The sequence below is a fragment of the Bos mutus genome, chromosome 19 (assembly GCF_027580195.1).
Source record: "Bos mutus isolate GX-2022 chromosome 19, NWIPB_WYAK_1.1, whole genome shotgun sequence".
Lineage (NCBI taxonomy): Eukaryota > Metazoa > Chordata > Mammalia > Artiodactyla > Bovidae > Bos > Bos mutus.
The window spans coordinates 39,589,510-39,609,258 of NC_091635.1; the positions used below are offsets into that span (position 1 = coordinate 39,589,510).

Sequence of the window (19,749 nt, forward strand, 5' to 3'; positions counted from 1 at the left end):
TGTTGTGTCAAGGCTCTGAGACTTGGAGAATAATTTGGTTCCCAAGCACACCTGTTCTATCCTTTGGGAATACAGAATTATCAATTGCAGTTCAGAAAGGTTGAAAACACGTTGACTTTCTCTTTGTACTTTGAGTTTTGAGATGTTAAATAGATAACATCCAGGCCTCTCTGCTTTCCAAAGTCTTAGGGGAGGCTGATCTGTCTCAAGATTATATGTCAGGTTCTCTAAAGATGAATAAAACCATCCTTTGGCTGTTGGGTTAAGTATGTACATGCTGTCACGTGAAGAGCATTTTGCATTCGTGGCATGCCTCATTGTGGATGAGTAATTAAAGGGTGTAACACTCCCCCCTTTTGTGCAAACTCAGTCTGTGGTGGAGTTCCTTCTTTTCATTCCTTAATTTCTAAACCATATCTCTTCAGAACTAAGTATTGAGATTTTAAGGGAGACATTCATCACATTAAGCTCTTTGGCCAAGTGGAGCTCTTTCATCTTAGGCTTTTTAGTTCTTTCTTTGTCCTCAGTCTAGCTACTCTGTAAATATTGTTGCTGACACAAGTCTGGTTTTCTGCTTTTATTAATTGGGAAACTTCTCCCTCCCCGTAACTCAGACATTAGGTTTTCCTTTGCTGCTGTTCTCTTTCCCTCTTTTAGCCCAGATGACACAAATATTTTTTCTGCGTATGGTACAAGAGCCATTTATCTTCATATATCTTACCTTTCCCTGATAGTCCTAAGATGAGAATGTTCTAAAGTGTTTAAACTGTTTGACACTGGGGGCTTCTTTGCAGTCCAGTGGTTAAGACAGCAGGAGTGTGGGTTTGATCCCTGGTCGGGGAACTAAGATCACACACTATGCGGCACAGCCAAACAAAACAAAACTTTTTCTCAGCAATTGGAAAATTAAGATATTTATTCTGTCCCTCTTGCTGTTCTCATTTAGTGAAGAATGGCTTTTTGTGTTGGTGATTCTTTTTTACTTATTGTATTATCCTTATTTCAGATTTTTATTTTGTAAAGTGTCTGTAAGATAATAGTCATCGTGTGGTAAAGTAAAAAAGCTAAATAGGGGGAAATGGTGGCATTATATTGAAAAGTACAGATCCTACACTGCTACTTCTAATTTAACAATAGATCTTTCGCTTTTGAAAAAGTACTCTCGTTTAATAGAAATATTAATGTATCTTGGGGGTGTAAACACTTTTCTGTTAGTTCAGATATATACATACAAAATACATTCTGATAGATCCCAGACTAATAATTTCAAACAGCAATTCCTGACAATTAAAAATTGGTCTAGAGAGATTTTTATTGAGATGATTTTTATCATTACAACCAGGTGAATTTTACAGAGTTTTACAATTTGCAGAGGTACTTTGCCTTTTTCCCCTCTGGCTTTCCCCATGATAGTTCTGCATCACCCCTGAGATAACTTTGCATTCTTTCCATTTGACATAGTGATTTGGGAAGCTTGCCTTCATGTAAGCTAGAAATAAATTTATTGTCTTAAGTTTATTCTCATGTTGGGTCTATGGAGGAGTTTCTTTTCACCACTCCCCAGTTAATTGAAATTCTGCTATTATCATCATGTCTGTCATTTGGATTACTTTTCATTGAGAAAGGGGGACTACAGAGTTTGGGACAAGCTACTTAGTTTATCTTCATTGTGTTTGTGGGCTAGTGTATGTGTGAGAGAGAGAAAATACACAAAATAACAAAATTTACCATGTTGATTATTTTTAAATGTATAGTTCAGTGGTGGTAAATAAATACATTTATATTTTTGTGTAGCCATTACTATCCACCCCCATAATTCTTTTCATCTTGTAAAATTGAAACTATCCATTAAACAGTAACTTCACTTTCTCCCTTCAGCCTCTGGCAACTAACATTATACTTTATGACAAATTTAAGTATCTCATATGAGTGGAATTGTATAATATTTGTCTTTTTGTGACTGGTTTCTTTTACTTAGCATACTGTTCTCAATGTTCATCTCTGTTGTAGCAAATTGCAGAATTTCCTTTTTAATAGTCCATTGCAAGTGTATACTATTCATTGATGTGTATACTATTAATTCATCGATGGATTCATGGATGGACACTTGGTTGCATCCATGTTTTAACTATTGTGAATAAGGCTGCTATAAAAATACTCAAATATATCCCTTTAAGACCCTGTTTTCAGTTCTTTTCGGTATTTACCCAGAAGGGGGAGTTGCTGGGTCATGCGCTAATTCTATTCAGAAATTTTCAAGGAGCCACCATACTTGTTTACACAGCAACTGTACCATTTTACATGTCCACTAATAGGACACAGGGTCCAATTTCTCCACATTCTTGCCAACACCTGTTTTCTGGTTTCTTAATAGTGGCCATCCCAAGGGGTGTGAAGTGGTAGGTCATCTTAGTCTTTTAAATAGATAAAAGGAAGAGCTGGATTTTTTTCCCTGTTGACTGTTTCTGTAAACATACCCTATACCCTAAGGGGCTCTTGATTGGAAATCAAATCTGGTTATTATTTAAAATGACACTTTTCAATCCTCTGTTACAGATTATTTTGATGGGTTTATTTCTTGCCCTCTCCTTTTTTTTTTCACCAGCCTGTCACTTTTCCGTATAAAAGACAAGTCTATAGCCTTCACATTCACATACTTTGTGCCTCTTGTGGATAATCTATAGCAGATGAATCCATAAGGCTTCTAGAATACGGTATGCCAAGTTCTCAGAATATACCCAAATGCCTTGACTTTGTATTATGAAAGAGTTTTGGTCTTCGTTAGTCATTTCATGTACAGGATTCAAGATCAGATCATATAATATTATGAGTCTCTCCATAGTCTTGTTAATTGGAAATATTATTTGAATGTAGTATAGGCATTTACTGCTTCCCAGGAGGCACTAGTGGTACTCTCCTGGCAAGGCAGGAGACATAAGAGACGAGTTTGATCCCAGGGTTGGGAAAATCCCCTGGAGGGGGAAATGGCAACCCATTCTGGTATTCTTGCAGGGATAATCCCATGGTTCCATGGGGTTGCAAAGAACTGGACACAACTGAAGTGGTTTACTGCACACAGTAGGGTAGTCAGTAACAAATAGAGGCAAGCTGGTTCAGTGTAATGGACTAGGCTGTTACTCAATGAACGAGAAATGACCTGGAACAAAACAAGCTTAGTATTTGGTTCAGATGTCCTTTGAGTTGTGAGGATTACATATTTCAGAGTTTTTGTAACCGTGGTGATTTTCAGTTAGCTACCCATAGTCCCCCAACTGTCAAGAGTCCCAGGAATTGTATATTGTTGCCTAAACCTCATGTACCCAACTCTGCCTCCACAAATAGTGATTTGATCGTGAAATTGCTGTTCTCTGATTCATAAATTGTGAACATATCTGCCGCAGAGAGATTTGACAGCCTCCCTTTGTGCAAGAAATGCTGAGATCTCATTGCTAAAAATTGTTGCTGCAAAGGTGATTTCATGAAATGCTAATTGTGTTTGAGAAGTTTATGTGAATACAACTAGTGTTAATCCTCTGCTGTTGGAGGTTTTAATGGTGTGACTAGTCTAGAATTTAGGATAAATAGGGTTTTCACATGGTTTGGTGGGGGTATATTGTAGTTAGGATTATGTTTCTATTGCTGGTGTTAAATGGATGCTAAGTGTTAAAAGGTGTTAAGGATGACACCAGTGTTACGAGAATTTCACTATAGTCATAATTTGCACAAATTGGTATAAAGCACTGGTTGTAAGACTTCTAGCAGCAGCATAAAGCTCTTTCCTCTTCTTATTCATGCTACCCTTTGTCTTATTCCTCCTGGAATGGAGACATTTCTGAAGGCAAAGAGCTATGAGTAGTGTTGGGCTTTTAAAAAGTAACTGCTGTTTAAAAAAAAAAAATTTTTTTTAATATATTTAACTGCCCTGGGTCTTAGTTTCGGCATGTGGGTTTTTTTTTTTTTTTTTTTTTAGTTGCAGCATGTGGGATCTGGTTCCCTGACCAGGGATTGAGCCCAGGCTCCCTGCATTGGGATCTTGGAGTCTTAACCACTGGACCACCAGGGAATTCCGGCTTTTAAACTCAGTAATTAAAAAGCAGGTAACTCAAAAACTGGCAAAGCATTGAATGGATATTTTCCAAAGAGCAGGCACAAATAGCCAATTAGCATATGAAAAGATACTCACCATCATTAGCCATCAAGGAAATGCAAATCAAAATCTGAGATACTTCTTGATGCCCACTAGGGTGACTTTAAAAAAAAAAGGAAACTAACCAGTGTTGGTGACATTATGGAGAAATTAGAATCATCCTCACTTGCCGACCCTATTTACAGTTTCAGTCTTCAAGTATATATTCAAGAGACTTGTGTACATTCTTACATGAATGTTTATAGGAGCATTATTCATAATAGCTAAAAAGTGGGAAGTCAATGTACAAAAGTACATTAACTGAATGGATAAATAAAGTGTGGCATAGATATATATAGTTGTTGCTCAGTCATGTCCGTCTCTTTGTGAACTCATGGACTGTAGCCCACCAGGCTCCTCTGTCCTTTGGATTTTCCAGGCAAGAATACTGGAGTGGGTTGCTATTTCCTTCTCCAGGGAAATCTGCCCAGCTCAGGGATTGAACCTGCATCTCCTGCATTGCAGGTGGGTTCTTTACTGCTGGGTTAACCGGGGAATCCCAATTTTTAGATATTTTAGTAATGTTTTTCCATATATAATGTTGTAAAGCTCTGTAATTTAAAAGAATTATGGTCCTTTGTTGGTGTAGCTGGGTTACTTTTTATTTAATTTAAAAATTTATATATATTTGGCTGTTCTGGGTCTTTGTTGCTACACAGGCTTTTCTCTAGTTGCGGGGAGAAGGGGCTACTCTAGTTTGTGGTGCTTGCACTTCTCATTTTGGTGACTTCCCTTGTTGCAGAGCATGGGCTCTAGGGTGCTTGGGCTTCAGTAGTTGCAGTGAGAGAGCTTGGCGGTTGTGGCTCCCTGACTCTAGAGCACAGGCTCAGTAGTTGGGGCACACGGGATCTAACCAGTGTCTCCTACGTTGGCAGGTGGATTCCTTACCTAGTAACCTTAGCTTTTACCTTTACCTAGCCCTAGGTTACTTTTTAAATTGCTTTGTTGGAGAACTAGTATGGCAGTGAGCTTGAAATGATAATCCCCTTTACTTCTAAACACTGCCACAGTCATTTTTCCATGGCTGTGGTTAAAAAAAATTGGATGTTTCAAATGAATGCTCTCAGGCTCCCACAAATGAATTAATGGTCTTATTACCATATATGCTCTAATATTTTTTTTAAAGCTTCAGAATCGCCTTAAAAAAATTCAGCTGTATTGGGGTAAGATTTTATAATACACTACTTTACACATAAAATTGTTTTAGTAAATGTGCTCAATTATGTAACCACCACAGAACAATTCTATTTCCCCCAAATTTCCTTTGTACTCCTTTGCTCATCAGCCCCTCACTTCACCCCCATGTCTTGATAGCCACTTCCTCTCTGTTTTAATAGTTTTAGTTTTTTCTCTAACTTGATTTAGGTGGAATCATAGTCCATTTAGGTCTGGCTTTTTTCAGTTAGCATGGTGTTTTTTAAAGTCACCTATGCTGTTACTTGTATCAGTAGTTTGTTTTTTATGAGCGACTTCACTTTCACTTTTCACTTTCATGCATTGGAGAAGGAAATGGCAACCCACTCCAGTGTTCTTGCCTGGAGAATCCCAGGGACGGGGGAGCCTGGTGGGCTGCCGTCTGTGGGGTCGCACAGAGTCGGACACGACTGAAGCAACTTAGCAGCAGCAGTATTCCATTGTATGGATGGACATTTGGGTTGTTTTCGCCTTTTGAATATGGTGAATAAAGTTGCTCTGGACATGTGTATAGTTTTATGGTGTAAGGAACTACTGCAGTGTTTCTAGAGATCATACCATCTTAATATTTGTATTAACTTCCTGTATTAACTCCCTGATACACTTCCTGGAAATCATTTCGTGGGATTACATATGATTTAGCATATCATTAAGCAGTGTTTCATAAAGTCACCATCTTCATCATATTATTATGTATGTATTATGCATAGAATGTACGCTAAGGATGTTTGTAAAATGCAGATCCTTGGGTCTCATTACCAAAAGTTCTTATTCCGTACAGTTGGAGAGTCACATGGTGGTAATGACATTTAGTCATTTTCAAAACCATAGTTTTAATTAATATATTTGTTTACTTCTTTGCAACTTTTCTTTGTATTTATTTCTTTGCCCGTGTTGGATCTTAGTTCCCTGATGAAGGATCAGACCCCGGCCCCTGCATTGGGAGCACAGAGTCTTAGCCACTGGACCACCAGTGGACCACCAGGGAAGTCCCTTCATTAATATATTTGTTCAGTTAGTGTTTCTTGAGGGGATTTTGGTACTTCTTTTGCATCCACATGCATTTTATTACCTTTTTTTTTCCCTGTACTAAGATCTCCCAGTGTTTATCTGGGCCCCTTTGTTTGCTCGCCATCTAGTGGTAACAAGTGAGAACCACCCAAGTGAATGAATTCATAGGAGGTGGACAGCGCCCTTCTAAAGGAGGAAGGGTTGGAAAATCCAAAGCTAAGTTTGTGACTAATGAAAATGCTCACTATATGTTTGCTATATAAATGAATGCCCTTTCCTCCCATGATTTTTTTTGAGGGGGATAGGAATTCAGTATTATTTAGTTGGGAAATAATTTGAGAGAAAATGTATTTTCTATCACTTTTTTTGAAAAATGCATTTTAGAGCCTGTAAATTTAAAACTTTTATCCTAAATGGCCAGCTGAATTACTTTTACTAGGAAATGGGTAGGTGCGCATGCCTAATTCTCTTACATGAGAGAGATGCCTCCAAGCCATACTAAATTATACTTGGCATTTTGGTTCCATACAGTTTATATTCTAGATCCTCTTGTTCTGGGCTCTTAATTTACTTTGTCTTTTACATGGTTTTTGGTTTTTTTGCTCATGCTAGTTTGATGATTGTGAAAGTAATATTTTGCTTAAAAATTTGTTTTTGTTTTATATTAGCTTGACAGAAAAAGATTTACTGTGATAGGGATGTTTTAACAAAACTTAGTTTGTAAGGTCTGGTTTTACTTTTCACTTATAGAAATGGTGGAGTCAATGAAGAAAGTAGCAGGGATGGATGTGGAGTTGACAGTTGAAGAAAGAAACCTCCTATCTGTTGCATATAAAAATGTGATTGGAGCTAGAAGAGCTTCCTGGAGAATAATCAGCAGCATTGAACAGAAAGAAGAAAACAAGGGAGGAGAAGACAAACTAAAAATGATTCGGGAATATCGGCAAATGGTGAGATTGTTACATCCTAGTGTTAAAGTCGCTCAGTTGTGTCTGACTCCTTTGCGACCCCATGGACTGTAGCCCACCAGACTCCTCTGTCCATGGGCTTCTCCAGGCTAGAATACTGGAGTGGGTTGCCATTCGCTTCTCCAGATGATCTTCCCAACCCAGGGATTGAACCTGGGTCTCCTCTATTGCAGGCAGTTCTTTACTGTCTGAGCTACTGGGTGGCCTGCATATCCTAGACATATCTCGTCATATCCTGTGGTTTAGTCGCTAAGTTGTGTCCGACTCTTTGTGACCCCGTGGACTGTAGCCCACCAGCCTCCTCTGTCCATGGGATTTTCCAGGCAAGAATACTGGAGTGGATTGCCGTTTCCTTCTCCAGGGGATCTTCCTAACCCAGGAATTGAACGCAGGTCTCCTGCATCGCGGGTGGATTCTTTACTGATTAAGCTGTGAGGGAAGTCCAAAGAATGATGTCTTAGGTGTTAGACTGTTTAGACCATAGCCTAGTACACACATTGTTGTATACCTCTGCAGTGTATATTTTATATTTTACTGGATTTGCATCTTTTACTCATCTGGGTTGAGAATTAGAAGCTATACAGTATTTGAGGAGAGAGGAGAAGACATTTTTTTTTCCTTGAAAGCTGTAGAGAGCACCACACAAATAGACAACTAATTTAATCATTGTTTCTATTGTGGTGACTACAAAATACTTCATTGTGTAACTTGAAATTACCATTCTGGACAGCTTAACCAATATTCATGTGCCTGTTAAGTACATCAGTTGATAGGTAATATGGGTACAAAAATGAGACAGTTAATATCCTTATGAAGATGGGTCTAGTCATTGTTTTTATAATAGAATAGAAAATATCAGAGGGCGTAAATTTATTGTCTCAGATATTATATGTGGGTATATGCTGATACGTAATGTTTTTCTTGCTGTGGCTTTTGGTCAAGAAAGTTTAATCTAGTGCAGTGGTTCTCAAACCAGAAGTGACTTTGCTCCTCAGAGGACATTTGGTAGAGACATTTTTGGTCTAGTGGGTAGAGATGAGGTTACTGCTAAGTATCCTATTAGGCATAGAGTAGCCCCCCACTGTTGAGTGTTGAGAAACTGATTCTAAACACACTCTTAAAAGTACAGTGAGAGGAATAAAAAAACTGTCACAAAGTTAGCATGGAGTGAATTTGGTGGATAGAGGGAAAGGGGAAACGGCATTTGCTGACTTACGTGAGATATTTCTAAATTACAAAATATGTGTGCAAGTTACTGTATTTAATCTTTAAATAACCCTGTAAAGGGTAGATATTATTCTAGTTTCTAGATAAAAACGGGTGTTCTGAGTGATTAACTACCTGGGATCACATAGAAAGTGGTGAGCTGGTACCAGTGTGACCATTACCTTCAAACACATTGGAACAAAGAATATGGATTGTCGGTATTCAGGTTGGTGTTGCAGAGGGATGAGGAGATGAGGTTGAGAGTGCTGAAGAGAGAAGTCTGTGTGCTAGATGGTGGGATTTGGGGTAAGAAGGAAAGGAAGCAAAGAGAGGAACTGATAAATTGGGAGATGAAAGAGTCAAGAGACTGGAGGTCTTGATGTGTCTCTAAGTATAAATAACAGCAGTAAAGGAACTAAAAAAAGAAGTTGTAATCCAGTAGTAAAATATTGGAACTTAGAAATTCCAGGCTAGAGTAGCACAGTTAAGAGTGCACAAATAAAAGTCATGGAGTTGAGATCAAGGAGAACTACATTGAAAGGAACGTGATAATGCCTTGGTGTGTGATACCAAGAATTGGAAAGGTAAGCTATAGATACTAGTGAATGTGGCTGAAGGGCCTGCAGAGATCTGTTGATGACAGGAATTGATATTTTAAAACATAGTGGATGAGCTTCCAAGGGAGGAAGGGTTTGGAGTATTAGAACAGTCATCCTGAGTCAGTGAGGACTTAAGAGAATTCAGAAATCATCCTCCTCTTAGAGCAGTCTATCTCTACTTGAAAAGCCATAAAGAAGGTAGTTCATTCAGGAGAGAGCTGGTTTTACTTAGAATCAGTACAAGATTATAGAAGTGAGTGGGAGAATTATTTACAATGGAAAGAAGGTTGCAGAGGGCACAAAATGAATTTGGAAAGGTTAAACAATCTCACTGTGGAAGAGTGAAAGTAGTATTCCCTCAGTTGTGTCCCTTTGTGACCCCATGGACTGTCACCCTTAAGGCTCCTCTGTCCACAGAATTCTCCAGGCAGGAATACTGGAGTGGGTTTCAGTTCCCTTCTCCAGGGCATCTTCCCAACCCAGGGATCAAACCTGGGACTCTTGCATTGCAGGCAGATTCTTTACCGTTGGAGCCACCAGGGAAGACATTGTAGTAACAAAATTCAGAGCAGAATGTATATGTGTGTTAAGAGGTAGTACGTGTTTTTGGCATGATAAACGAATTGAAATGAGTGGCAGTGTTTACTTCAGTCTGTGGACTTTTGATGTCGTAGCTGGTTATGGATCTATCAGTAAGGTGGTTTACAGTTGAGCATAATAGTGGTTAAGGAATGTGCATCCCGGAGGCAGAATGCCTGGCTTTGAGTTTTTATTCCATCCCTTAGAAACTGTGAGCCTAGCCGTGCGGCCTACTTGGGTTCAGGTTTTCACTCTGCTTCTAAGTTCTTTAAGTTAGTTATCTTTGGTCAAATATAGTGATCTTTGTTTTCCTGTGTAAGTGGAGACAAAAGCTAGTTTAAAAAAAAAAAAACAGCTAGTTAATATGTTGCATTCAGTAAGTAGTAATCACCATCTTAATTCTATAGCTGAACTGTGAGTTGTTTCCCCCCCGCCCCCCAATCACTTAACTAATGGCATGTAGGAAGAAGGAAGAAATACTTTACATAAACCGGAGACAGGTTTTCTCCGCTTTTGTATCAAGAGTGGAAAAGGAGGTTTGGAGACAGATACATATGTTCTCTTTAATACAGTTCTCTTCTCCAAAACCAGAGATAGAATGTGATAATTTGTGTAATTTCTTAAATAATTTTTGACTTTTTTTTTTTCAGGTTGAGACTGAGCTAAAGTTAATCTGTTGTGACATTCTGGATGTACTGGACAAACACCTCATTCCAGCAGCTAACACTGGCGAGTCCAAGGTTTTCTATTATAAAATGTAGGTTTTATACTAGAAGGGAAGATAATCAGATTAAATGTTGGCTCTCTTAGAATCATCGGTTTTTCATATAGATTTTTCAACATTTTATTTAATGTTGGAAGGATAGTTAAAAGAGGAGTGATTCTCAGACTTAAGTTTTTGAATACTCATTTGCAAATTCACTGCTAAGAACAATCTATTACTGCATTTGAGGTGGTCAGACGATCGCTGTAAAAAATGCACTAGATTTTGTGTTACCTGTTTATATATTCATTTGTTTGTGTGGGGGATACCGGCTAGCTATAAGCAATGCATTACACAGTTCAGTCTTAACATTTTATATAGTTGTTTTTTTATTTCATTAACAAACTGTTGTGCTGTTCTTTGGAACCACTTACTATGTTTAATTCCGGTCTATCAAGTGATAAAATTTGTTGATTTTTGAACGTTTACAGTTAATTTCTCTAGGATTTTGCTTATGTTTGGAAATGTGAAATCTGAGTCATTCCTGAAAGTTTTTGCATTATTGAAGTATATACATCTGTTCATGTTTTTATCACAACTTGATTTTATGTAATAGAGAAAAATTTTTAACAACTTATTTTAAAAAGCATTAATCTAATTCTGGTTTTTTTGTTGTTTTGTTTTGCTTTAGGAAAGGGGACTACCACAGGTATCTGGCTGAATTTGCCACAGGGAATGACAGGAAGGAGGCTGCGGAGAACAGCCTAGTGGCTTATAAAGCTGCTAGTGATATTGCAATGACAGAACTTCCACCAACACATCCCATTCGCTTAGGTCTTGCTCTCAACTTTTCTGTATTCTACTATGAAATTCTTAATTCCCCTGACCGTGCCTGCAGGTAAGTCTCTAAAGAGAAAAAAACTTGACTGAAAGTGAAAAAGGTTACCAAAAAAAATAGCTCCTTGTTTTTCTGTCTTGTTCCCTGGGGCTGCCTTCCTTGGCTTGGCCCTGTAATGAAGAATTCTGGCTCTTAACACAACTGTTTTGGATGATACAAAGACAGACCTATTTCAGTTCACTAGGATAGTGGTTAGGATAATTATGCGATGAGGAAAAATTTGATTGGTAGATTGAAAAGAATCTTATTACAGAGTAGGAGTAAGGAATGAGGGATTTTCATAATAGAATTATCTTCATTTTTGTATATTAGCTTTCAGTCTTTGTCTCGTGTTCAATATAGTTATGCTCTTAGTATGCATACTGTGTTGTATTTTCTGTTGTAAAGTTTGCTATCTTATTGATGTATTTAAAAGTGTTACCCCATTTATACTTCACGTTATTCCCAATTTTGATACATAAATTTAAGGAATATATGTACATGGTTTTTTATTTCTTAAGTATACACGGCATGAAGTTTATCATTCTGTGTTTAAATGTGCAGTTCAATGGTATTAAGCGGGTGTGCATGTGTGCTCAGTCGAGTCTGACTCTGCGACCCCATGGACAGTAGCTCCTCTGTCCATGGAATTTTCCAGGCACGAATACTGGAATGGGTTGTCATATCCTATTCCAGGGCATCTTCGCAACCCAGGTCTCCTTCTGCACTGCAGGCAGATTCTTTACCACTAAGCCATCAGGGAAGCCCGCCAGGCTCCTTTGTCCGTGGGAGTGGGTAGACATTAAGTACACCCACAATATTGTCTGTTGCATCTATTTCTAAAACTTTTTTATCAACTGAAACAAACTTAGCACTAAACAATAACAGTATATACACCTCTGTCCGATTTTCTGATAATCTCTATGAATTTGCCTGTTTTAGATAAATCATACAATAGGAGTAAGTGTACAAAGTAACCTCGGTGTTCTTGGGTATGTAGGAATCAGATATTCCCTGAAAAAGATTTTCCAGCTGTCAGGTGGGTTCTTTTGAATGAAAAATCAATATTAATTCATCTAAAAGCTTTCTAAATGGCTAGTTGAGTGAGTCCAAGCAGGTAACGTATCTTAACTGAAGAAGCTATGGCTGTTCAGGGATAGTATTGGTTGACTCTTTGATTGCCATTCTCTAGTCTAGCCGTAGCACACACAGCTTCAACCTAAGTCCTTTCCGTGCTTCTGCTTTAATGTGAAGTATGCCATTTGTTCTTTTTCTACCCATTAAGATTGTTCAAATATGACTTCTTAATTTGCTTACCCTCTTGGGTCCCTGAAGTACTTTCTCCAGGTTGGCACTTTATGTTATAGTAGCTATTTATGTCACTCCCTCTATTTTTAGGTGTTTTAAAAAAGTTCATTGTGGACTCATATTACGTCTCTTTCCTTTTTTTCCTACCTGTTCCCAGCATCACTTGGTGTACATAGTACACAGTACTCAAAAAGTAAAGGTGAATTTTGTTTCTTAACTGTAGTAAATGGCTTATATGATCACATTTTTGTGGGTTTTTTCTTTCATGCTCTATTAACATTAAATTTTATTGAATTAAATTGTGAGATACTGTCCCAGAATTTTTTCTTTTTGCATTAAAACTTTATTAAAGTTAAACTGACTAGAATTTGGAAATACCATTCACATGCATATATTTTGATGGTGGCTTGGATGGGATTAGGTCTGCTTGTCAAAAGCATAGTAATCAGTGGAACGTCAACAAAAATTTCACTAGTTCCACAGTTGCTGGATTACAAAATTTAAAAAGGCGTTTCATTAGTTACACCTGTTTTCAGTGCCAAGCATTCAGCGTCTAATAGGGTCTGGTAGTGATAACTCAAGAAAAGACTTGAGATTTAACTTACGTCATTTCTAAAATCTGTTTTTGGACTTGTTTAGTTTATTTTGGACTTGTTTAGTTTATTTTTATAATACATTATGTGAACTCTTGTAGGTTGGCAAAAGCAGCTTTTGATGATGCAATTGCAGAACTGGACACGCTGAGTGAAGAAAGCTATAAGGACTCTACACTTATCATGCAGTTGTTACGTGATAATCTGACACTATGGACTTCAGACATGCAGGGTGATGGTAAGGAGACTGAAGTTAAAATGTGTCTCTTTCAGTTGTTGGATCTATTTACTCTTAGAAAATTGGGATTTCTTCATATTATTATGCTATAACTTAGACTCAGCTTACCCTCCAAACTATCAAATTTTAATTACTACCTTTACAGGAAATGGTTTCAAAGTACAGCCTTACATTTTGGTCTGTAAGATAATAATGTAAAAGGCCTGTTTGGAAAAGGAGATCTTTTGTTAATAATCAAAGATTTAAAGATTTACCTGTCATAACATTGGCTAAACTTAGTTTTCTGTTCTATCAGTTTTGAAAGATGGGAGAGGAAGCAGTTCATATTACCATTCTTCAGATTCAGTTTTAGGGGTCTAAGGTTAATTATATTTTATTGTTGTTGTCACTGTTTTGGCTGAGTGGCAATCCTCAGGTTAAAACTTAGATGGTTATAAGTAGGTATTTATGGTATCTTTCCTGTGTGGAAATCTTTTATATAAAGACTGATTTTCCTCTGTATTCTATACAGCAGATGAAACACCCTGCTCATATAGATCCTTATTTAAGAGATCTGATATAGTCTCTTTGTTTTCTAATGTTGCAGTTGTAAATAGTTACCTATTTTATAAAATTTAATCTTGTGGTTGGGAGTAGGGTGGGTGCTTAGTTTTCCAGATGTAAAGGACCAAATTTGTCACGTTTCTTGATTTTAAAGAATATTTTATTCTACTCATTGCTAAAGAATTGTTTTTACCCATGATAGATCATTGAAAGGGTGGGGAGACTGGATGGGGAGATGGACACAAACTAGTGTGACATGATAATTATAAGAGTGTTTGTAACTGGCTCTGGTGATACAGGGAGTGGAAACAACATTTTGTCATTTTTAGCTACAAATCCTTTAAAAGTGTATTACCCAAACTGAAGCATATTTTGTATTCCTTGAGGCTAAATGGAGTTTTTCTTAGTCAGACCAATATATATTGTATTTGGAAACATAACTTTTTAAAGATGTCTGTGAAAATGGATGGCAGGGAATGTAGGTTGGCGGTGGAAGGACAGAGTCAGGTTTTAGAATTATCTTAACGGTAAGTGAGAGTTAGGGGACTCTGCTTCTAAAATGCAGTAGCTCTGTGAACTGTTTAGAACTTGACTAGGTTTGGCTTGAGATTTGTGGTGCATGTGACTTACTTGCACACTTCACCAACAAAGCCAGATGGAGTCACAGATTACTTTTCGTCAGCACAGCACTGCAGGCAACCACTACCAGTCTGTGGAACTCAAAACCAACTAAACCATCTCTGAACTAATGACTGGGGTTCCTTCCAGCTTTAAATTCTATTGTATTCTAACAATAACTACTAAGAAGAATGGCCAGATAGCTGTGGACTCTTCATAGTCACCCCCAGCTCAGAGAAGACTAATATCTCTCTGCCTGTTTGAGGGGATAAAAGGAAAAAGCATGTGGAGAGTTTGGTAAGCGGTATTGACCTAAAGTAAGCTATACCTCTTTGATCTCTTGGGATATTTTTTTGAGGGTGAAAAATACCAACAACAAAAAGTGATTTTGAAAAGTGATATTTTTTGGGGGGACACATTATTTGGTACAGATGTCTCCTTTCATAAAGTTGCTAGATTCCAAAAATAAAAATAAGTCTGATTTTCTGTTATCACTCATAACCAAGAATTGATTAAGGCAGATTGTGATTCCATTTATACAGAATCAAAGATACTCTTTTTCTTGGTTATCAAGCATGTTTTGTTAAATGGATTATTTAAAAATAAAATATCTTTAAACTTATTATGTTTTCATAGTTGAGAATGTTTTTTATACAAAATGTTTAATTACATTTTAGAGTAGATTTCTCTTTAATCTTAAACACTTAAACTAATGAAATTCAATTGCATCAATTCCTTATGACTTTGTAGATCGACCAATTAAATTTCATTGAGACAGATTAGGTTTTAAGAGGTGTGTTACAAAATATTTGGAATTATGAAACATAGTTTAACTTGAAAAATTCAAGTGGTCTGTTGAAATTTTAGCAAAATAAACAAGCTGTCTGAAATTACAAACTGTTGATACTAGAAAATTATTTGCCTGTTTTGCTAATGTTACATGTTAAATTGCTTTTGTGATTTAGAATCAATGCTGAATGTAGAAGAATTTGGGTTATGAAGTTAGGATGTTACTTGCACTTAGTTTAAGGATTATTTAGATTGTTTTCTCCTTTTTTACTTTAAATGTGAAAAGTGGCGTAAAAAAGCATTTGAATTGAGGGTTTCTAAACAAAGAAATCTATGAACTTTATGTTGTTCACAAACCTTTACTTATACATGCTTGTATTCTTTTTGCCTGCAGAATGTTAATGTTTGTCTGGGTGTGTTCAAACATAATTCTTTAAAGGGAGCACCACTTTGTCTCATCAAGCAATTTCGGTCCTTTTTCTTTTAACCTATGATCAGAGGACTGTTTAATACACAAGTTCATAGAGAGGAAATGTGTTCTCTCTGCTTGTTCCCTTCTCCCTTCCCAATCCAGAAACTGGGCAAAGAAATACATATCTGAGGAAATGTTTTCTCCCTTTCTGTATACCTTTTAAGAGGATATTTTGTCCTCTTAAAAAGGAACAGATTAAAAAAAACAAAAAACAAAACAGATTTCTTAGAGTGAAGTTCATGCAAAGTAAGATTCCAAAATCTGATTCCCCAAAGTCATTGATGTTTTCCTTTGTCCTGCTCTTGGTTTATTTTTCTTGTAATGTTGCTTTCATATGATTGTTCTCCCTCCCTTTCTCCTTACAATATAGATTCCTAAAGGAAAATCCAACTCTTCCTTTCCTAAAAACTCTACTTTGTAAGTCATTATCATGGCACAGTGAATTCTGCTTTTAGTTTTGGTTCTTCACTAATCATGCCTGCATATCATCATCTTGTTGCTTAAAAAACTGCCTGTTATACATCCCAGGATGCAAAACCTTTTAAGACATTTATGATCTGCTACCCCTGTCTACTTCTGGTTGGGTGTGACTTCTTTGACAATGTTTTTACACCAGAGTTACTTGGAACTTTTGGCAAACCTAGTGATTGCTTATAAGTAAGTTAAGAGTGTGCTCTATTGATGTATGTTAACTGTATTTTGGCAGTGTATTGCTGTTGAAAATGAGTGTGAATGTTCTTATCATTTCTTAAGTTTGAATACATTATTGTTCATTGGGAGAACAATTGGGTGGTCCATCATTTCTTCCCTCAGTAAATGGTTGTTTTCGTCTTTTCTTTGCATGTCTTTCTAAATGAGTCAAAAAATCTTTATCTACCTTAAATACTTTTTTAAAACAATAAATGGCAAACATTTTTATCACAAAAGAAATGTTGAAATGACTAAAACTATCTTTACCCTTACTGCCATGACAGCATTTATCGTATCAAGGTCTTTAAGACAAGACAATTTAAAAGTGTTCCTCAGAGTTCTGCTTTATGCCTGTAGGGAGCTGCTCTTAGTGTCATTTGTCCATTCTGACTAAGTAATTTAACAAGCAGTATGAATGGATGAATTGTCTGCAGTATCATGATTGTTGGATTATTTCATTGATCTTTCATTTATTTTGATCAAACTAGTAACTACTTAGGAATTAGAGGTTTATTATAGCACAAAATAATGTAACTTTTATCTGTTTATTTTTTGGCAAAAGCCTGCATGCTTCCTTACTATGGCTGTCTTATGCTTATTAATAGGTAGACGACTGGTGAATAGGCTGGCTTTCGATTGCATGTCATAGTGCAGTTGAAATTCCTCAGGCTAATTAATAATCATGTTCTAAGGGAAGAGAAAAGTGGCATGAGAGAACTGGTCCAAATGCCCTTCTTTAATAACCTCAGTGGTCTGGTTTACTTTGAGCATGGTGTTCCACTCTACAGTGAGAGATGTGGTTTATGGTTTGGTGCGATTGTCCAAGATACAAAATGTGTAAAATATTCGTTTACAAAAGCAGAATCTTCCAACTCCTTTGAGTCGTTTTACTGCTCAGTTCTCATATTGAAATGTTTCTAATGAACCTTCAGATCAATTAGATTTTGCAAAAATTTATAAAATACTCTTGGTTCTTGAAGAGGTGAGGTTATTGAGAAAGAGTATTTTGACTCAAGATACACATGAAAGCTTGAAAATCATTTTGATAATATGGTTACCTTGGCTGTCTACTTAAGAGCTTTTTTAGCATAAAAACATTGACTTTTACTATGCATCAATTTTTTTTTTCATCCTGTTGATCATTCAGGACCTTGATCCAGCAGCACCTCTTGGCTTAGGCATCTAAGGTGTCAAGGATGGTAGCAGTCCTTTGCCTGTCTGTGTTTAGACCAGTTGTATCAAATATAAGGAGTCTTATGCTTGGAATGATACCTTTGTCTGTCCCCACAGCAACCTAGTTTAGTAGGTTATAAATTAATTGTCATTCTTCTTTGCAGGTGAAGAGCAGAATAAAGAAGCGCTGCAGGATGTGGAAGATGAAAATCAGTGAGACATAAAAGCCAACAAGAGAAACCATCTCTGACCACCCTAGACCTTCCCATCCCACCCCTCTTGGAAGTTCCCCCATTGTCACTGAGAACCACCAAATCTGACTTTTACATTTGGTCTCAGAATTTAGGTTCCTGCCCTGTTGGTTTTTTTTTTTTTTTTTTTTAAACAGTTTTCAAAAGTTCTTAAAGGCAAGAGTGAATTTCTGTGGATTTTACTGGTCCCAGCTTTTAGGTTCTTTAAGAACACTAACAGGACTGCATAGAGGCTTTTTCAGCATTACTGTATTGTCTCCTGCCAGATGTGGCAAGATCACCATTAGAAATGGAAATTACATTCGAAAGCCATTAGAATTTTACGTGATGCAAGCATCTAAGAGAAAGGTTAATCACACTATATTGGTGTATGTGGTATCATTTTCCCTTTTTCTAATTGCTTAAATTGAATTTTATACCAATGTTTAAAATTAATTGGATGTTAGCTTGAGGTGGTAAAAGGTATTGTGGAGAGTTTGTTGTAATGGTTTTGCTGTTAAAAAAAAAAAAAGTGTTTCAAACTCTGCTGAAATGTTGCTGAAAAGCATGGTGCTGGTAACAGTTCAACAATCCGTGGCTGCTCATTCTTGCCTACTTTTACTCTCCCTCTGAAGCAGGTTAGCGTTGAAGGTGGTATGGAAAAGCCTGCATGCGTGTTCAATTCTTTGTTTCTTCTCCTTCCCTCTCCCCCGGGCCCCGCCCCTCCCCTCCTTCGCTCGCTCAACCTCTTTTGTTCAGTATGTGTAACTTGAAGCTAATTTGTACTACTGGATATCTGACTGGAGCCACAGATACAGAATCTGTATTGTTCTTACTGAAACACAGCATGGATTAACATTAAACTTAAATAAAACAAACCTAAATTAAAAATGCCAAACATTATTGTGCCTCTATCCTTTTTCCTTCTATAATAAAATCTCTAGTCTAAATACATTGATTATATTTTTTGCCTGAATGTGAAGAACTTTTTTTTTTCTTCCATAAATCACTTGTTTCCCAAAAATGATGTATGTTTCTGGGGGAAAAAGTTAACCTGTATGTAACCTGGTTCTGAAGAACAAGGAGTATAAATAGTGCAAGTATCCCGTCCTCTAAATCAGGTAACAGTGTGATGTTTATTTTAATCATTAAAGTGCCAGTGTTTTTTTATAATACAAAATGTACTTAAGGGTCATCTAACATGCAATTTTTGGAGTTGTACAACTGAAGGCTGAGGTTACTTTCCGCCTGCTCCAATGAGTGGCAGGAATAGAGAAGAATTAAATAGATTCTCAGAAGTACACGTACACATGGTGAAATAGTACAGTGGTCCTCTGTTAGAAACACTCGATGTAATATCTTTGAGAGAATTTATACAACAGTGTGTACAGATACTTAGTTAATATAGATCATTTTATGTCAGGCATTGAGGTCAATCTGAATGACTGTCTCACATTGATGTACTCCTCATTTGGCGGTGGGTCGGGGGGAAGTTGACTACTCTTGAACATTGAGCTTATTTCCAGCTTTGCTTTTGTAAATGCTGCTGCAGTAAATGTCTTTGTTAATGGTCCGCTTAAATAGTCGCCTGTGTATCTGTGATAACATTTCTAGATTCCCTGTGTTAGAAAACAGCTTTGCAATTGGTAAATACTATTGGGTTGGCCAAAACATTCATTCAGTTAGTGACTACATTGATCAATAAAGTTCTTGGTGAAAATATGTCTTTTATTTTTACCGGAGCCTTTTCGCCAACCCAGTACCTTCCCTTG

At 37.0% G+C, this 19,749-nt stretch overlaps 1 protein-coding gene across 2 annotated transcripts in view; it reads left to right on the forward strand.

Moving 5' to 3' along the window:
• The window catches only part of YWHAE (tyrosine 3-monooxygenase/tryptophan 5-monooxygenase activation protein epsilon), a 34,798-nt gene extending 15,923 nt beyond the window's left edge, over positions 1–18,875 (forward strand). Inside the window, exons 2-7 of one of the 2 annotated variants that reach the window (XM_070390289.1) lie at positions 7,142–7,341; positions 10,394–10,500; positions 11,138–11,344; positions 13,326–13,462; positions 16,255–16,301; positions 17,912–18,875. In XM_070390289.1, coding sequence (XP_070246390.1) covers positions 7,142–7,341; positions 10,394–10,500; positions 11,138–11,344; positions 13,326–13,462; positions 16,255–16,262 — 659 coding nt within the window. In that variant the 3' untranslated portion in view covers positions 16,263–16,301; positions 17,912–18,875. The remainder of the gene's footprint in view (positions 1–7,141; positions 7,342–10,393; positions 10,501–11,137; positions 11,345–13,325; positions 13,463–16,254; positions 16,302–17,911) is intronic. The other variant, XM_005888230.2, reaches the window with a different exon arrangement.
• The last annotated feature ends 874 nt before the right edge of the window (positions 18,876–19,749 follow it).